The sequence below is a fragment of the Vulpes lagopus genome, chromosome 6 (assembly GCF_018345385.1).
Source record: "Vulpes lagopus strain Blue_001 chromosome 6, ASM1834538v1, whole genome shotgun sequence".
Lineage (NCBI taxonomy): Eukaryota > Metazoa > Chordata > Mammalia > Carnivora > Canidae > Vulpes > Vulpes lagopus.
Genome location: NC_054829.1, coordinates 43,110,611 through 43,126,027, shown reverse-complemented (window position 1 = coordinate 43,126,027; position 15,417 = coordinate 43,110,611). Strand labels below are relative to the sequence as shown.

The 15,417-nt window shown below is 39.1% G+C and overlaps 1 protein-coding gene across 1 annotated transcript in view; it reads left to right on the top strand.

The window, feature by feature from the left end:
• CGRRF1 (cell growth regulator with ring finger domain 1) overlaps positions 1 to 15,417 on the top strand; it is a 30,203-nt gene that overhangs the window by 2,186 nt on the left and 12,600 nt on the right. Inside the window, exon 2 of the mRNA XM_041760113.1 lies at positions 11,531 to 11,670. Coding sequence (XP_041616047.1) covers positions 11,531 to 11,670 — 140 coding nt within the window. The remainder of the gene's footprint in view (positions 1 to 11,530; positions 11,671 to 15,417) is intronic.

Here is a 15,417-nt window from a genome sequence, read left to right as displayed (position 1 = left end):
AACCATCTAGATCTCATATAAACAATTTTCTAATAGTACCCCAGACAGATGGTAAACCCATGAATCCACACTGTGCTTTTCAGCCATGTCATTTTTCTTTTAACCCCCCCAAATATAATCCCTACTGGTTTTGTCTTCGCCATTATCTCAGTACTGCTCTGATTTTCTTTCCCACTGCTTCTTTCTACTGTTCTCTCTTGCACTGTGTGGGAGTGGAGAAAGAATAGGAACATCTGAATATTGGAATCCCAATAGCAATAGCAAAGAATCATGCCACTGAAGTATGGTATTTCTCTTTAACTCTATGGTGGTTTCTGTGAGCTCTAATAGCTCAAGTTTATTAAACTCTTGATATTTGCCAGGCACTGTGAAGAAAGGAGACCAAAATGCCGTACATCCTTTAACACGTCCAAATAATCGGGGACCCTGACTCTGCAACTGCTCTCTGTTTCCTCTTGACTACAGATTATTAAGCAATTGTCCCTCAGCTTCATAGCACCCCTTTAGATGCTGTCTTGTGAATCTGGGGCAGAACCTCTAAACCACATTTCTTCTTTGCTAGCTGGCTGCCTAGCAGGCTTTGGCAGCAGAGGAGGGAAAGTAGAAGGCTAGAGGACAAAGGGGCTTGCTGCTTCCTGTGTGACTCTTTTTCTTGTCTGTCTCACCACAGTGATAGTGCCTCACAGTGGTCCTAATTTTTCCAGTTTGTAGTTATTTACTCTCTTAGAATCAGCCTATCGCACCCCTTCAAAGATATTAATACCCTTTCCTGAGATCCTAGTCCAAGCTTCATAGCAGTCCTTCCTCCAAATTTCTCAGCTATAGTAGTTTCTTTCCTCTATCCCTGTTTTGGAGTGATAGCTACTTTCTTCTGGTACTACTTCCCTGATACTCACTGTCCCCTTTTTTTGCTTTTTCAGCTCTTCAGCGTATGGTAAACAATTATTCATAGTAAATTCTTAAAATAACCGGCGTGGTTTTGGTCTCCTGATTAGACTTATAAAAGATATTAATAAGGAAATTGTTACTCAGAGTGGGACCTTTGGGAGTTACTCTCAAAGATGGGCTTAAGGAGTGCTCTGGTCACATCTTCAGCTCCTTGCCAACAGGAAGGATATAAGGTCCTAGTAATCCACGGCATGTATTGGCATCACTATTAAACAAATGACTGCCTTTGATTGATTGTAATAAAATGATTTTGGAAGTGATTGGGGGACCTAGGAGCTAAACCACTTTTTGACTATAAGGACTGAGAGATGGGTGGGATGGGTGCTTCTGAGATCACTGGAGCCCTTACAGAAAGAAAATGACAAGCTAAAATCTTAAAACACTTGGGTCAACTTTTTAGAGAATCAGAGAGGTTCTGTAGTTCTAAAGCACTTTATTTCATACAGCCACAGAACTAAACATTGTAGAATTTTAGTTGTGCATAACAGAACTATACAACTTTATGGATGTCTCATTTAGGACACTGAGTGGAAAGAACAAGAGCCCTGAGACTTGGAATGGGAACATCTACACTGACGTGGCTAAAGCTGAGAATCTTGAAATCCCAGTCACTCTGACTCTCCCTTGTTCATGGAAGCAGACTGCTTTGCTTTCCATGTCTGGGAAAAATGGCCCTCCCTTGCTTGGAGGTCCTGTAATAACCTTGCCTAGAGTAAATGCTTTGCAAAGGATATCTGTACTCAAGATCTATCTCTATAACCTGTTGCGAAGCCCAGATCTCTTCCTGCTCCAAAGGACAGGGACAAAAATCCAACCCAGTTGGAAAGAGCCTAGCCTCTAAGATTTGCAAGATTTTGCTAATTTGTATTATTGGTAAGGAGGAGTATGTGTGAGAATGGATTATAAGTAGGTTAGGCCAGGAAGGATAGAATGTAACACTAAATCAGATAAAAATTTGTTTACTTATTTACTTATTTTTTAAATTTATTTATTTTTAAAAATATTTTATTTATTTACTCATCAGAGACACAGAGAGAGGCAGAGACAAAGGCAGAGGGAAAAGCAGTCTCCCTGTGGGACGCCAATGTGAGACTCGATCCCAGGACCGCAGGATCACGACCTGAGCCAAAGGCAGACGCTCAACCACTGAGCCACCCAGGTGCCCCTTATTTATTTAATTTTTAGTAGGTTCCACATGCAGTGTGGAACCCGATGTGGGGCTTGAACCCACAATCTTGAGACTGAGACCTGAGCTGAAATCAAGAGCCAGATACTTAACCTACTGAGCCATCCAGGTGCCCCAGATAAAATTTATTGTTCTGAGTGTGTTCTTAGGAAAGTCTGAATCTAAGGTACTAACTCAGATTTGGTTGGCTGAAATTTAGACTCAGTGGTGGCCTATATGTATTAAGGTTAAGGTGGTAGAACTTTCCTGGCATGATGAGGAAGGAATCTGAATGCTCAGAAAGATAGAAATATTGGACTGGATTTATTACATGCAACCTGCACACCCACCCACCTACTGCATCCTTTAAGAGTACACAGAAGACACACCTTTCATGAAAGCACTGAGAAGTAAATTGCTGAGAGGAGACTCATATCCCTGAAAATCTCTGTTCCTAGAGGCTGTTTATGATGGTGGGAGCTCCTGACTTGAGGTCCAGTGGCACCTCACAGGAGTCAAGGTGTACATATGTTCCATAATGGGCAGTGGAGGACAATGCAGAGAATGTTTTGGCCCACAAGGATTTTTGGCAGTCGCTAATGGATTACAGTGTCTCTAGGAATAAAACAGATGGGCAGCCTATTAAATGCTACAAAAACTACTTAGAAGGAAAAACTCAATGTCTGGAGCCAGAAACCTGACTTGAGTCATCGCAGCAGAGATTTACCACCTTTCACCCAGTTTACAGATACAAGCCAATCCATAGACCTGGAGTGTCTGATTAAAGGGGAGGTCAGGTCCCCTATAGGAAGGATTCTGTATCCTTCAGTGCTACCACAAGGAGATACTATATAAATCATTATCCAGATCTTTCTCTTAGGCTGTTGTCTCTCAGAAGCAAACATGCTCTTCTGTACTGTGGTAATACTAGAGCTGGGACTTGGCAAATCATTTTTCTCTTGTAGTTTGCTCCCTATTAGGCTCTGCCAATAGAGGATGCTAGAAAGAGACTGGAAGGCTGGAGAAGGAAGAAGAGACTTAACAGTTTGCTTCCTATTTCTGGTCTGCAGAAACTGGCCTTTACCCTGTCAGTTGCAGTTGACCTGAGTAGCAGCAGTTTATTTTAGTTTACATTTTTTCCTCATATCTAGAACTAGCCTTAGCACACTCCTTCAGAGATATTGATACCATCTGGCCCACACTCCTACCACAAAAGTCTGCATGCCAACTCTGGGGAATCCTTTATCCGAGCTTCTAAATTGTAATAACTACTAGTCTTCCCTTTGTTTCCCCAGCCCTAGGAGTGATAATTGCTTCGTGCTAGGATAACCCACTGTCCCCTTCTTGCATTTTCAGTCTTCAGTACTTGATTGACAATTCTTTTTTTTTTTTTTTTTTTAAGATTCTTATTTATTCATGAGAGACACACACAGAGAGAGAGAGAGAGGCAGAGACACAGGCAGAGGGAGAAGCAGGCTCCATGCAGGGAGCCTGACGTGGGACTTGATCCCGGGTCTCCAGGATCAGGCCCTGGACTTAAGGTGGCGCTAAACCACTGAGCCACCCGGGCTGCTCTTGATTAACAATTCTTAAATAACAGATGTGTCTCTGTCTCTTGCCAACCATGCCTGATTCATTGACCTGGACTATTTCTCATTTCATATGCTGTTGAATGCAGTCAGTTTTATGTATATGATGAGGTTGGTGATGAGGTACAGATTCCTCTTTAAGAAAAGAGTATGACTTTAGTTTGTACTTGATTAGGGTACAAAATACTTAACATTTGCATTGGCAAGAATTTTTTTTGAGCAATCTAGAAGAAAACACAAAACTATTAGATATGACATTTTACACCTTCGTAGGACCTTAACATCACTTATTTTAACCCTTCATTTTACAAATAAAGGCACAGAATTTTAGAGATTGAGTCGTTTTCCCAAAGTCATATCATTAGCCCAGTAGTTCCCTCAGAGACAATCCTCCCATACCAAGGGTTTCCCCATGAGTGGTTTTTATATCCTGATCCAGTGTCAGTATCCAGCTAGTTGTGTGAAACCATCTTTGGGAGATCACCCTGGAGAGAAGGCCCCCTCAAATTAACTGCCTGTCTGATTTTTGATTGGCTTGAGAACTCAAGGCTGAAGCAGTAATAAAAATTGTTTACTACTGAGCCTAAAATTTTAGCTTCAAAATAACCTTTATTCTTGAGGAGCTCCATAAGATTCCAGACACAAGGAAAGGAGGTCCAGTCTACCAACTCAGCCTCTGAGTAGAAGCTTCAGAAGTGTGCCAGGGTAAGCTGTTATATAGGCAATAAGAAAAATGTGGTCAGAATTGGAGGTCCACAGATTATTGCTGTGCTAGAAGTTTAAACATTAAGAACAAGTGCAACAAACAACTTTAGAACTGAGAAAAGCCAGAAGTATAGAAAAATCCAGGAGGAATAACTATAAAATTGTAATAGTAAAGGAAAGAGAATAGAAAATTCTCTTTATAGAAAAAAAAGGGGGGCTAAGTTTATATAAAAGAAACTAATGAATGTTTAGAAACATTTATTTAGTTGGCATTCCATATTCCATTACTAACAGTTGCCAACATGACTTTAAGTGGAAAAAGATAAGGATGAAATTTGATTGAACAGAAAATTTGTCAATTTTCCATTTTACTATTTTATTTTATTATTCCTTGTAATCTCATATCAGCCATGATCTGATAGGGCATCAATGTCTCTGTTCTAGTTTTTGATTAAAATAGTGGAAAAGACCAAATTTTAGGATGGTGGCCAGAGACATGTCATTAGGTCTGTTTATCAGTATTTTACAGAACCACTTGTCAGCACCAATTATGGATTACTATTTGACCAGTCTTCAGTTTTTTGGTTTTTTTTAAGATTTTATTTATTTATTCATGAGAGAAGGGGGGGAGGGGAGCAGAGACACAGACAGAGGAGAAGCAGGCTCCATGCAGGGAGCCTGATGTGGGACTTGATCCTGGGACTCCAGGATCACACCCTGGGCCGAAGGCAGGCACCAAATCGCTGAGCCACCCAGGGATCCACTAGTCTTCAGTTTTTAACCTTATTCCAGGTCATCTCTTCATATAGGCTTTTGAGTAATATGTTAAAGATAGAAATATTGGTCTTGGGATCCCTGGGTGGCGCAGCGGTTTGGCGCCTGCCTTTGGCCCAGGGCGTGATCCGGGAGACCCTGGATCGAATCCCACATCGGGCTCCCGGTGCGTGGAGCCTGCTTCTCCCTCTGCCTGCCTCTCTGCCTCTCTCTCTCTCTCTCTCTGTGCGTGACTATCATAAATAAATAAAAATTAAAAAAAAAGAAATATTGGTTTCCATCAAACAGGTTAAAATTGTGGAAGTTGTAGATTTTGTGCAAAAATGAGCAAGTTCATTCTGGGTTAGGTATGTATGAAAAGGTTTAGGATTATACTAGGCTGAAAGTTCAGTATGAGTCATCCATGTGTCAGCTGCCCAAAAACCAGCTTACTTGATCTTAGACTACATTAAAGATAATGCTTAGGACAAGAGGTGTGGTCAGACTGCGACATTACTATATTACACAGTGAATTCTACTCTTCCCGCCCCCAATCCTTTGTTCTCCCCAAAACAGGATTTTGGGGTAACAGAGCTGGTGAAGTCAAATATGGATCCAGAGCTTTGATTCAGCATTGGCTGCTTTAGTCATGGTTGGCTAAGTCCTTTAAGAGGACAAGAATACAAGAATGTCTTAGATCGTAATTCAGAAACATGGCAGTGTTAGGACATAATTCAGATAAGCCAGTAATGAAAAGCCAAAGAGCAAGAGCATTAACCTTAAAGGAAAAGGTTAATAACTTGTGTTAAAATTAAGAACTTGGGCAGCCCCCGTAGCTCAGTGGTTTAGCGCCTGCCTTCAGCCCAGGGCGTGATCCTGGAGACCCAGATCGAGTCCCACCCACGTCAGGCTCCCTGCATGGAGTCTGCTGCTCCCTCTGCCTGTGTCTCTGCCTCTCTGTGTGTGTGTGTCTGTCATGAATAAATAAATAAAATCTTTTTAAAAATAAATAAGTAAAATTAAGAACTCTGCTTATCAAAAGATACCATTATGAAGGTGAAAGGCAAGATGTAGAAGGGGTGAAGACATCCAACAAAAGAGTCGTATTCAGAACATATTAAGAATTTCTATAAATAAGAATAATTGGTCATCTGAGAAATAGAAATTAAAACCATACTACAGTGCCACCAAATAACTACTAGAGTGTATAATAATGTTTTGGCAAGGATTTGGAGCAAGGGGAGCACTCATTGACTGCTGGTGGGAGTGTAAATTGATATTACCACATAGAACAATTGTTAGCATTATCCACTGAAGTTGAAGAAGCACAGACGTTATGGCTGAGAAATACCATTCTCAGCCTGTGTGGACCTAATAAAAATGCATGTACGCGCATGTGCACCAAGTGCCTTGTATGAAAATGTTCGTATAGGCATATTCATAATGGCCAGAATGTGAGGACAACTTAAATATCTATTAAAGGTAGAATGAGTAAGCAAGTTCCAGCACATTTATTATACCATAGAATACTATAAGGCCACAAAAATGCACTGAATATAACTGCATGGATGAATCTTCAAGCATAGTGTTGTAAAAAAGGAAATAAAAGTATACACAGCATATATACAGCACACTTCCACTTACATAACAATTCAGAAACAGGTATGCTAAATTATAGTAATGAAAGTCAAGACAGTGGAGAGGGAAGGGGTACTGCCTGAGAGGTGACACACAGACTTTCTGAGAATATTGTTTGGGTTCTTAACCTGAATACCAGTTTACTTTCTAATTCATTGAAATATGTTTTGTGTACTTTTCTGGCCAAGGGTTTAGCACGATTCATAATACCAATTTGAAAAGATGTATTTGACTCAAATCAAGGACCTTAGGGTGTTAGAAAATGCAGACCCAAGATTAAGCATGAGGCAGAGAAATAAAAAAATCTAGGGAGATTAATTTCTTTTCATAGTAGGTGTGCTTTGGCAGCTCCAGATATAATGCTGGGCCAAGCAGCCTTGGATAAGCATGTTTAAAAAGAAGGAACACTTTACATCTCATATTATTTGTTCCATTCTAAGGCATATACAAAGCCACAGAACAGATATGGGATATCTTTCCACAACACTGATTTTATGTAAAGATTTGGAGAGGGCAGCCTGGATGGCTCTGCGGTTTAGCACCGCCTTCAGCCCAGGGAGTGATCCTGGAGACACGGGATCGAGTTCCGCATCAGGCTCCCTGCATGGAGCCTGCTTCTCTCTCTGCCTGTGTCACTGCCTCTGTGTGTGTGTGTGTGTGTGTGTGTGTGTCTCATGAATAAATAAATAAAATCTAAAAAAAAAAAAGATTTGGAGAAATAATATATTTATATTAAAACCAGATATATCGGGCAGCCCTGGTGGCCCAGTGGTTTGGCACTGCCTTTGGCCCGGGGTGTGATCCTGGAGACCCAGGATCGAGTCCCACATCAGGCTCCCTACATGGAGCCTGCTTCTCCCTCTGCCTGTGTCTCTGCCTCTCTCTCTCTCTCTCTCTCTCTCTGTCATAAATATATTTAAAAAAAAACCCAGATATATCATGGAATAAATAAAGCATATTGGAAAGGAATTTCGTGCTCACAGCAGCCTGCTTCCAGATATTTCTCCAAAGCCTTGCTTTTTGGGTTTCTGACTCCTATACCTTTAAAGATTGTTTAATTGAAATTTTTAGGTACAACATGATAAAGTACCTGAAATATAATGCTTGAACCTACAGTAGAACTGAACACAATAAGCTCTGAGTTCTGGTGTTTACTGCTGGTAGTGTGGGTGTATGGAGCCAGGCAGTGGGAGTAAAGAAAAAAAGGGAGAAGGGGACAGTAGGGAGAATTAAAATGATGAAGGGGCCAGGAAATGTAATGAGTATGTATAGCATAGAATCATGTTTTTCTCCCTTTGTTTTTTTCACTCCAAGGGATGAAAGAAAGAAGGGGAAAGTGTTATCTTATGGCTCTTGTGGGAAGACTGTATCTTGTATCCTGCCATTTCACATTCCCAACTTAACCTCTAAAAGGCCCTGGGGCAATGTTGGGCTGTGGACACAGGGACTGTGGGGTAACCAATTCTGACGTTCAATAAGGAGAAGTTACGGGATTTTTCTTTCTAGCTTTTCTGCCAACACCTACATTTACTCCATCATCAACATTATCATTGCTAGCACTTATATAGTGCCAAGCCCTGTTATAAATGTTTCCAGATGGGAAACCAGTTAAATAAAGCTTGAGTGATTACTTAAGGACGCATAGCTATTAAGTGTCTTATTCCTGATTTTAGGAGGAAAGCAGTTTTTCATTAAATACGATGTTAGCTCCACATACTTATTGCTGCCGTTTATCAAGTTCCTTAACATTCCTAGTTTGCTGACAGTTTTTATCAGGAATAGATGTTGGATTTTAGCAAGTGCTTTTTCTGCATGTACTGAGATGATCATATGATTTTTCTTTTTTTAGTCTGTTAATATGGTGAATTACATTAAATTTTTAATGTTATGTTAAGCTGTAAGTAGGTCCTGATGTATTAGCCTTTTAATATATTGTTGGATTTCATTTGTTAACATTTTAAGAAGCTTTGCATCTGTGTTCTTGAGTGATATGTGTCTGTAATTTTCTTGTATGTCTCTACCCCTTAACTGTAGACTACATGAAGTTGTCCTTCAGCTCACTGATATTTTTTTTTAATCCAGCCTTTTTTTCCCCCTTTTTGTGTTTTATATTGGATTCCTTTCTGTGAATAAATCTTCAAATGTACTAATCTTTTGTTCTATAATGTTAAGTCAGCTGTTAATCTTATCCAGTGTATTTTGTCATCACAAATGTTGTATTTAAAAAAAATGTTGTATTTTTTCTTCTTCAGAAATGGATTTGGGTCTTTTTAGATATCTTCCATATCTCTATATAATATGCTCAGTCTTTACTTACTTTTTTGAAAATATAGAGTTTAGTTACAACAATTATTTCAATGTTCTTGTCTACTAGTTCTATCATCCATGTCATTTCTAGGGTCTAGTTCTTTTGATTAGTTTCTCTCCTCATTATGAGTCATATTTTCTTCTTTGCATGGCTGTTAACTTTTTATTGGATGCTAAACATTGTGAATTTTACTTTAAGGTGCTAGATGTGTTTGTATTCATATATATAATCTTGAGCTTTGTTTTGGGATACAGTTAACTTACTTGGAAACAGATTGATCTGTTAGAGGCTTGCTTTTCAGCTTTCTTAGCCAGGACCAGAACAGACTTATCCAACAATTCCATAAAATTAAATTCATCTAGAGTATAACTGTATTCCATGTGTTACTTTTATTGGCCTTCTCTTGGCCTTAGATTTATTTATGTGTTTTGAAATTTTGGTTTGCAACCTAAATTTAAGTAGTTTTCTTCCCCACCCTTTGTTTTCATCCTTGCTGTTTAACCATTTTACAATTGTCTCCAACTAGATTCCTAGGTGCCCCTTAGTCAAGGACCTGGTGATGACACTTCTGTTCCTTATTGATATTGGCCTAACCCAGCTCCTGGATTCAAATTATGAACTTCACTCTGGCTCTTGTCTTTAGCAGACAACCTATAAATAAGATCTTCATACTGTGGGAAGGCTTACTTCCCACTGCCTGCTGCCAGACTCAGGACCCATCAAACCATGGCATCAGCCTTACTCATTACTTTATATTTCTTTCCCTTTTCAGAGCCATAAAGATTTGTCTTTGAAACCAGCTATGTCTCTTTTTTTTCCAACATTTTATTATTAAAATTTTCAAACATATGGAAAGGTTAAAAAAGTTATGCAGTGAATATATATATATGTCCACACTTAGGTTCTACAATCAATATTTTGCTATAATCAATATAATCAATGTTTTACATATTTGTCCATCTTATTATTTTTTTTTAAGATTTATTTATTCATGAGAGACAGAGAGAGAGGGAGACACAGACAGAGGGAGAAGCAGGTTCCTTGCTGGGAGGGTCCTGATGTGGGACTCGATCCCGGATCCTGGGATCAGGCCCTGAGCCGAAGGCAGACACTCAACTGCTGAACCACCCAGGCGTCCTGTCCATCTTATTTCTTAATCCCTTCAAAATAAGTTGTTACTCTTCCCCAAATACTAAAGCATTGCATATTAGAGTTCAGGGGAGAGGGAGGGGGGAGGCACAGAAGAAGAAGGAAAGAGACTCTTAAGCAGGCTCCACACCTCTCACGGAGCCGGCATGGGGCTCAATCTCATAATTCTGAGATCATGACCTGAGCCGAAACCAAGAGTCAGATGCTTTAAGTGACTGAGCCACTCAGGCATCCCTCAACATTTATTTTTTTTCTTTTGAAGTAATATTAACACACAATGACATATACAAGTCTTAAGTGTTATCAAACATATCATCTGTACTCAAACCTCTGTCAAGATATGGAACATTACCATCACGAGAGAAAGTTTCCTTGTTCCGTTTGCTAGTCAGTCCATACTCCTGAGAAGCAACCATTGCCCTGTTTTTATTTCTGCTATGGATTAGTTTTGCCTGCTTTAGAATTTTACGGAATCGTATAGCATGTACTCCTTTGTATAAGACTTCTTTTGCACAGCATGTTGGTCGTGAGATTTACCCATGTGGCTTTGGCAATAATTTATTCCTTTTCATTGCTGAGTACTACTATTCCTTGTTTAAACATACCAGTTTGTTTGCTTATTTCCATGGCGTCTTTTTGATTTCTCTGTTTATTTTTTATCCATCATTACTAAGTTTCTGGAGAGAAGAGAATGCATCAAAGTATGAAAATGTCCCCTGGTTTAACTAATGTATATTAATTTTAAGTTACCTTTTTTTTTTAAATTGAGTGAACCTAGCTGCTTTCTAATTTTATAAGGAATTGAGTTTGGTCCCTTTCACTTTCCTTCTAATCTGTTCAATGTACATTATTGCAGTTTTACATGAAATTCACAAGTGGAAAATATATAAATGAAATGCTCTATTTGGTGTTTAAAAGTTCTCCTGTCCCATAAATAATATCAAATAGTCTGCATATTAAATATGAATATGTTTTTATATTATGTAAAAAGTCAATAATTCTTATAATGTTTTTGCTGTTATGTTAATTTATCTAATGACTATACTACTTTGTTATCAACAATAATATTAACAATAGAACTTTTCATTTTTAAGAGTATGTCATTTCAGCCAGTTGAATGATATATTGCAATTGTATGGGGCCTCTAATCTCTCAATTTTAGATTAATTCTGTAATGCTTATGTTAAAAGGAATAACTGATGAAACACAATATACTTCACATATAGCAAAGTTTCAGCATTTGCTAGAATTATGTATTATTTTATTTTTATTTAGGTTTGGTTGGGATGTTCCAGTAATTCTGAGAAATTCAGAAGAGACCCAGTTCAACACAAGAGTTTTCAAAAAGCAAATGAGACAAGTCAAGAATCCTTTTGGCTTAGAGATCACTAATCCATCTTCAGCTTCGATTTCAAGTTGGTGGCTATTTCCCAAGTTTTTTTTCTTTCTATGCCCCTCTCTTAGCATTTTAATTTTCTTTCTCTATTGCTTTCTCTTGATTACACTTAAGTATTTATTGAGCACCTGTTTTGTTCTGGGAGCTGTATTATAATACTACTTTGTACTATAAATACAAAGACTAATAATTCACAAAACTTGCTCCTTAGGAACTGACAAACTAGCAGTGGCATTCATGTGAGAAGAATGAAGTATCTTAAGTGTTAATAAGAGAAAAGTCTTAATAAGAGAAGCTTCTTAGGTCACTGCCATTTTCATGGATCTTCAGTGCAGTGAGAAATATATGAATGGTATAGATAAACACAGTTACTAGGTTGGTAACCTTATCAAGAACAAATGTTTTTAATCTGAAATTATGATATTTTGGGTATACGTTATTTTGGCATAAAATGTTATTTGGGGAGATGGTAATAATAGATCATAGTTGTTTGTTTCTGTGCTTACTTGGAAAAGTAAATTATCTGTAAAACTAGGAACCACTGGATTGAAAGAAGGAAAAGGAGTGAGGGAAAAAGAAGGAAAGAGAGAGAAAAAGAAATGGTTAAGTTTGCTGAGGTGGGGAGGCATATTCAGGAAAAACGTTATTATGGGATGCCTCAGTGACTCAGCAGTTAAGCATCTGCCTTCGGCTCAGGGCATGATCCTGGAGTCCTGGGATCGAATCCCGCATCAGGCTCCCTGCATGGAACCTGCCTCTGGCTATGTCTCTGCACCTCTCTCTCTCTCTCTCTCTCTCTTTCTCTCTCTGTCTCTTGTGAATAAATAAATAAAATCTTAAAAAAAAAAAAAAAGAAAAAGGAAAAGCGTTATAAAAATGTGCTCACTCTCTCATTGATTGATTGATTGAGTCTTGAAAGATAAGTAGGTGTTTATCTCCTGGGATTGAGAGCAGTTCTAAGAGGAAGAGGCATGAACAGAGCACTGATACAGAATGAGAATAATGCAGAGAAACAATAGTTTGTTGTGGATAAAACATAGTGTAGGACAAATTAGAGAGAAGAGTAGGGGAAGACTCAGGTTCTTTGCAGGAGCCCTCCACAGACAGATCCTATTACCAGGATAAAGAATACAGGAGAAGCAGCAGGTTTTGGAAGAAAGGTAATAAATTCAGTTTTGAACTTCTGGACTTGAAATGCATTTGTAGCAATTAAGTAGAGATACAGAGTGGGCAGCTCTAGGTACAGTTCTGTAGCACTAGGCTGAGACCCTATCACCTTTTACACTTGGTCAGATATCTGGTATCTTAAAAACAAACAATCCCAAACTTTCTCAACTATTTATTTATTTATTTAGATTTTATTTATTCATGAGAGACACAGAAAGAGAGAAGAGGCAGAGACACAGGCAGAGGGAGAAGCAGGCTCCATGCAGGGAGCTTGATGTGGGACTCGATCCCGGGACCCCGGGATCACGCCCTGAGCCAAAGGCAGATGCTCAACCACTGAGCCACCCAGGTGTCCCACCTTTCTCAACTTCTTATCTCCTTGAAGCTACTGCGCTCTTTCTCTTCCCTTCACAGCCAGGCATCTCAAAAGCAAGTTGCGCTTTTCTTCTTCCCTTAGCCTACTTCACTTTCACTGTTCAGATCAGGGCAGTCTGATTTTTGCCTATATCCTCTACTGAATGACTTTCCCCAAGATCACTGATCACCACTTCTGCCCCCACCCTAACCCCTCAGCAGTCATAAAATCCAGTGGACACTCTATAGGCCTAAATCAACATTATCTCCACAGAGTTTAACGGAGTTGACCAATCCTTCCTTCCTGATACCCTGCTCCCTTGGCTTCTGTGACCCTTCCTATGTGGTCATCTTCCCTTCTTTACCTTCCAGAATCACAAGTCAAAAATCAGTGTACTGGGGTGCCTGGGTAGCTCAGTCGGTTAAGTGTCCAACTCTTGATTTTGGCTCAGATCATGACCTCAGAATGGTGAGATCAAGCCCCAATTAAGGCTCCATGCTCAGCATAGAGTCTGCTAAAGATTCTTTCTCTCTCTCCCTCTGCCTCTCCCCGCACTCGTGGCTAAATAAATAAATAAATAAATAAAATCTTTTAACAAATCAGTGTACCTGGTTAATAGGGATTATTAACCTTAAGTAAATATTGATTTGTAATGCAAAAGTACAACGTCTCTTACTCTTCCTTAACTGTAAATACTGTACTCTCACCCTGTGAATTGAAGAGAACTAAAGACCTCTTTTTCCCCCCTCTAATGGTAGATAAGGAGTTCATTCTGACATTTTTCACTTGAGAAGACCAGATTTCAAGATAAGAAAATTAACCTGTTTAGAAAACATACCTATGGGGATCCCTGGGTAGCTCAGCGGTTTAGCGCCTGTCTTTGGCCCAGGGCATGATCCTGGAGTCCCGGAATTGAGTCCCACGCTGGGCTCCTGGCATGGAGCCTGCTTCTTCCTCTGCCTGTGTCTCTGCCTCCCTCTCTCTCTCTCTCTGTCTCTCATGAATAAATAAATAAAATCTTTTTAAAAATAAAAATAAAAAAAAAAAAAAATAAAAAAAAAAAAAATAAAAAAAAAAAAAAAAAAAATAAAAATAAAAATAAATAAATAAAATATGGTACATTTTATTTTTGGAACAGTGGTAGTTTGGTGACCTCTGACCTCTGTGGTCAGGCACTTGGACCTGCTCCAGTGTCACATCTAAGTCTTGAGTAGGACTACCAGTACAAAAAGCTACCAGAACAAAGCTGCCCTTCCTACTGTATAGTTCTACAAGCTGCGGAATGCTGAAAAAAGTAAGAACTGATAAATTATAAACAAACAAACACAGGACACTTGTGAGCTAGAAAGTGTAAGGAAATCCATCAATCTTCCTTTCAGGAAGAAATAGTCTCAAAAAGAGCCCCTCATACCCTGCTGTAAATGTTAGAAGGAAATGAAAAGATATCCAGTAAAAAGAAGACCTCTTAGCTGCCAACCAACAGTAGCATTACTGAAATATACAAAAAAACCTTTCTAATGTGTAGCTTTATTTATTTTGAATATTTTATTTATTTATTCATGAGAAACACAGAGAGAGGCAGAGACATAGGCAGAGGGAGGAGAAGCAGGCTCCATGCAGGAGCCTGATGTGGGACTCGATCCTGGGACTCCAGGATCACGTCCTGAGCCAAAGTCAGATGCTCAACTGCTGAGCCAAGGCGTCTCAATGTGTGGATTTATAGCACGCTTATTGAAGTATTTTAATTTTTAAAATACTAGTGCCTGTCATTCATTATCTGTCTCCTATGAGGAAATAAGGGGAAGGATTTTGGTGGGAATTATATTTGGCAGAATAAAATTCATTTGTTTAAACTGTGAAACAGTGGATATCATTAAAGATGTCTAACTAGGACATAAAAATAATATTCTGAGCAATAATTGTGACATTTGAAAAGGTTATTTCACTTGATGTCTAGTTTAAAAATCCAGGTCTTTTTTCACCACTGTACCCAAGGGACCTGACATGTAGGGGAGGGAAGGGGAATATCTGGAGACCCGATTTACTTGAAAATGAACAAGAGAATCAGTTTTATTTTTTACTTCTTAAACTTTATTTATTTATTCATGAGAAAGAGAGAAAGGCAGAGACATAGGCAGAGGGAGAAGCAGGCTCCCCATGGGAAGCCCAATGCGGGATTCGATCCTGGGGCTCTACAATCACACCCTGAGCCGAAAGCAGATACTTAACCACTGAGACACCCAG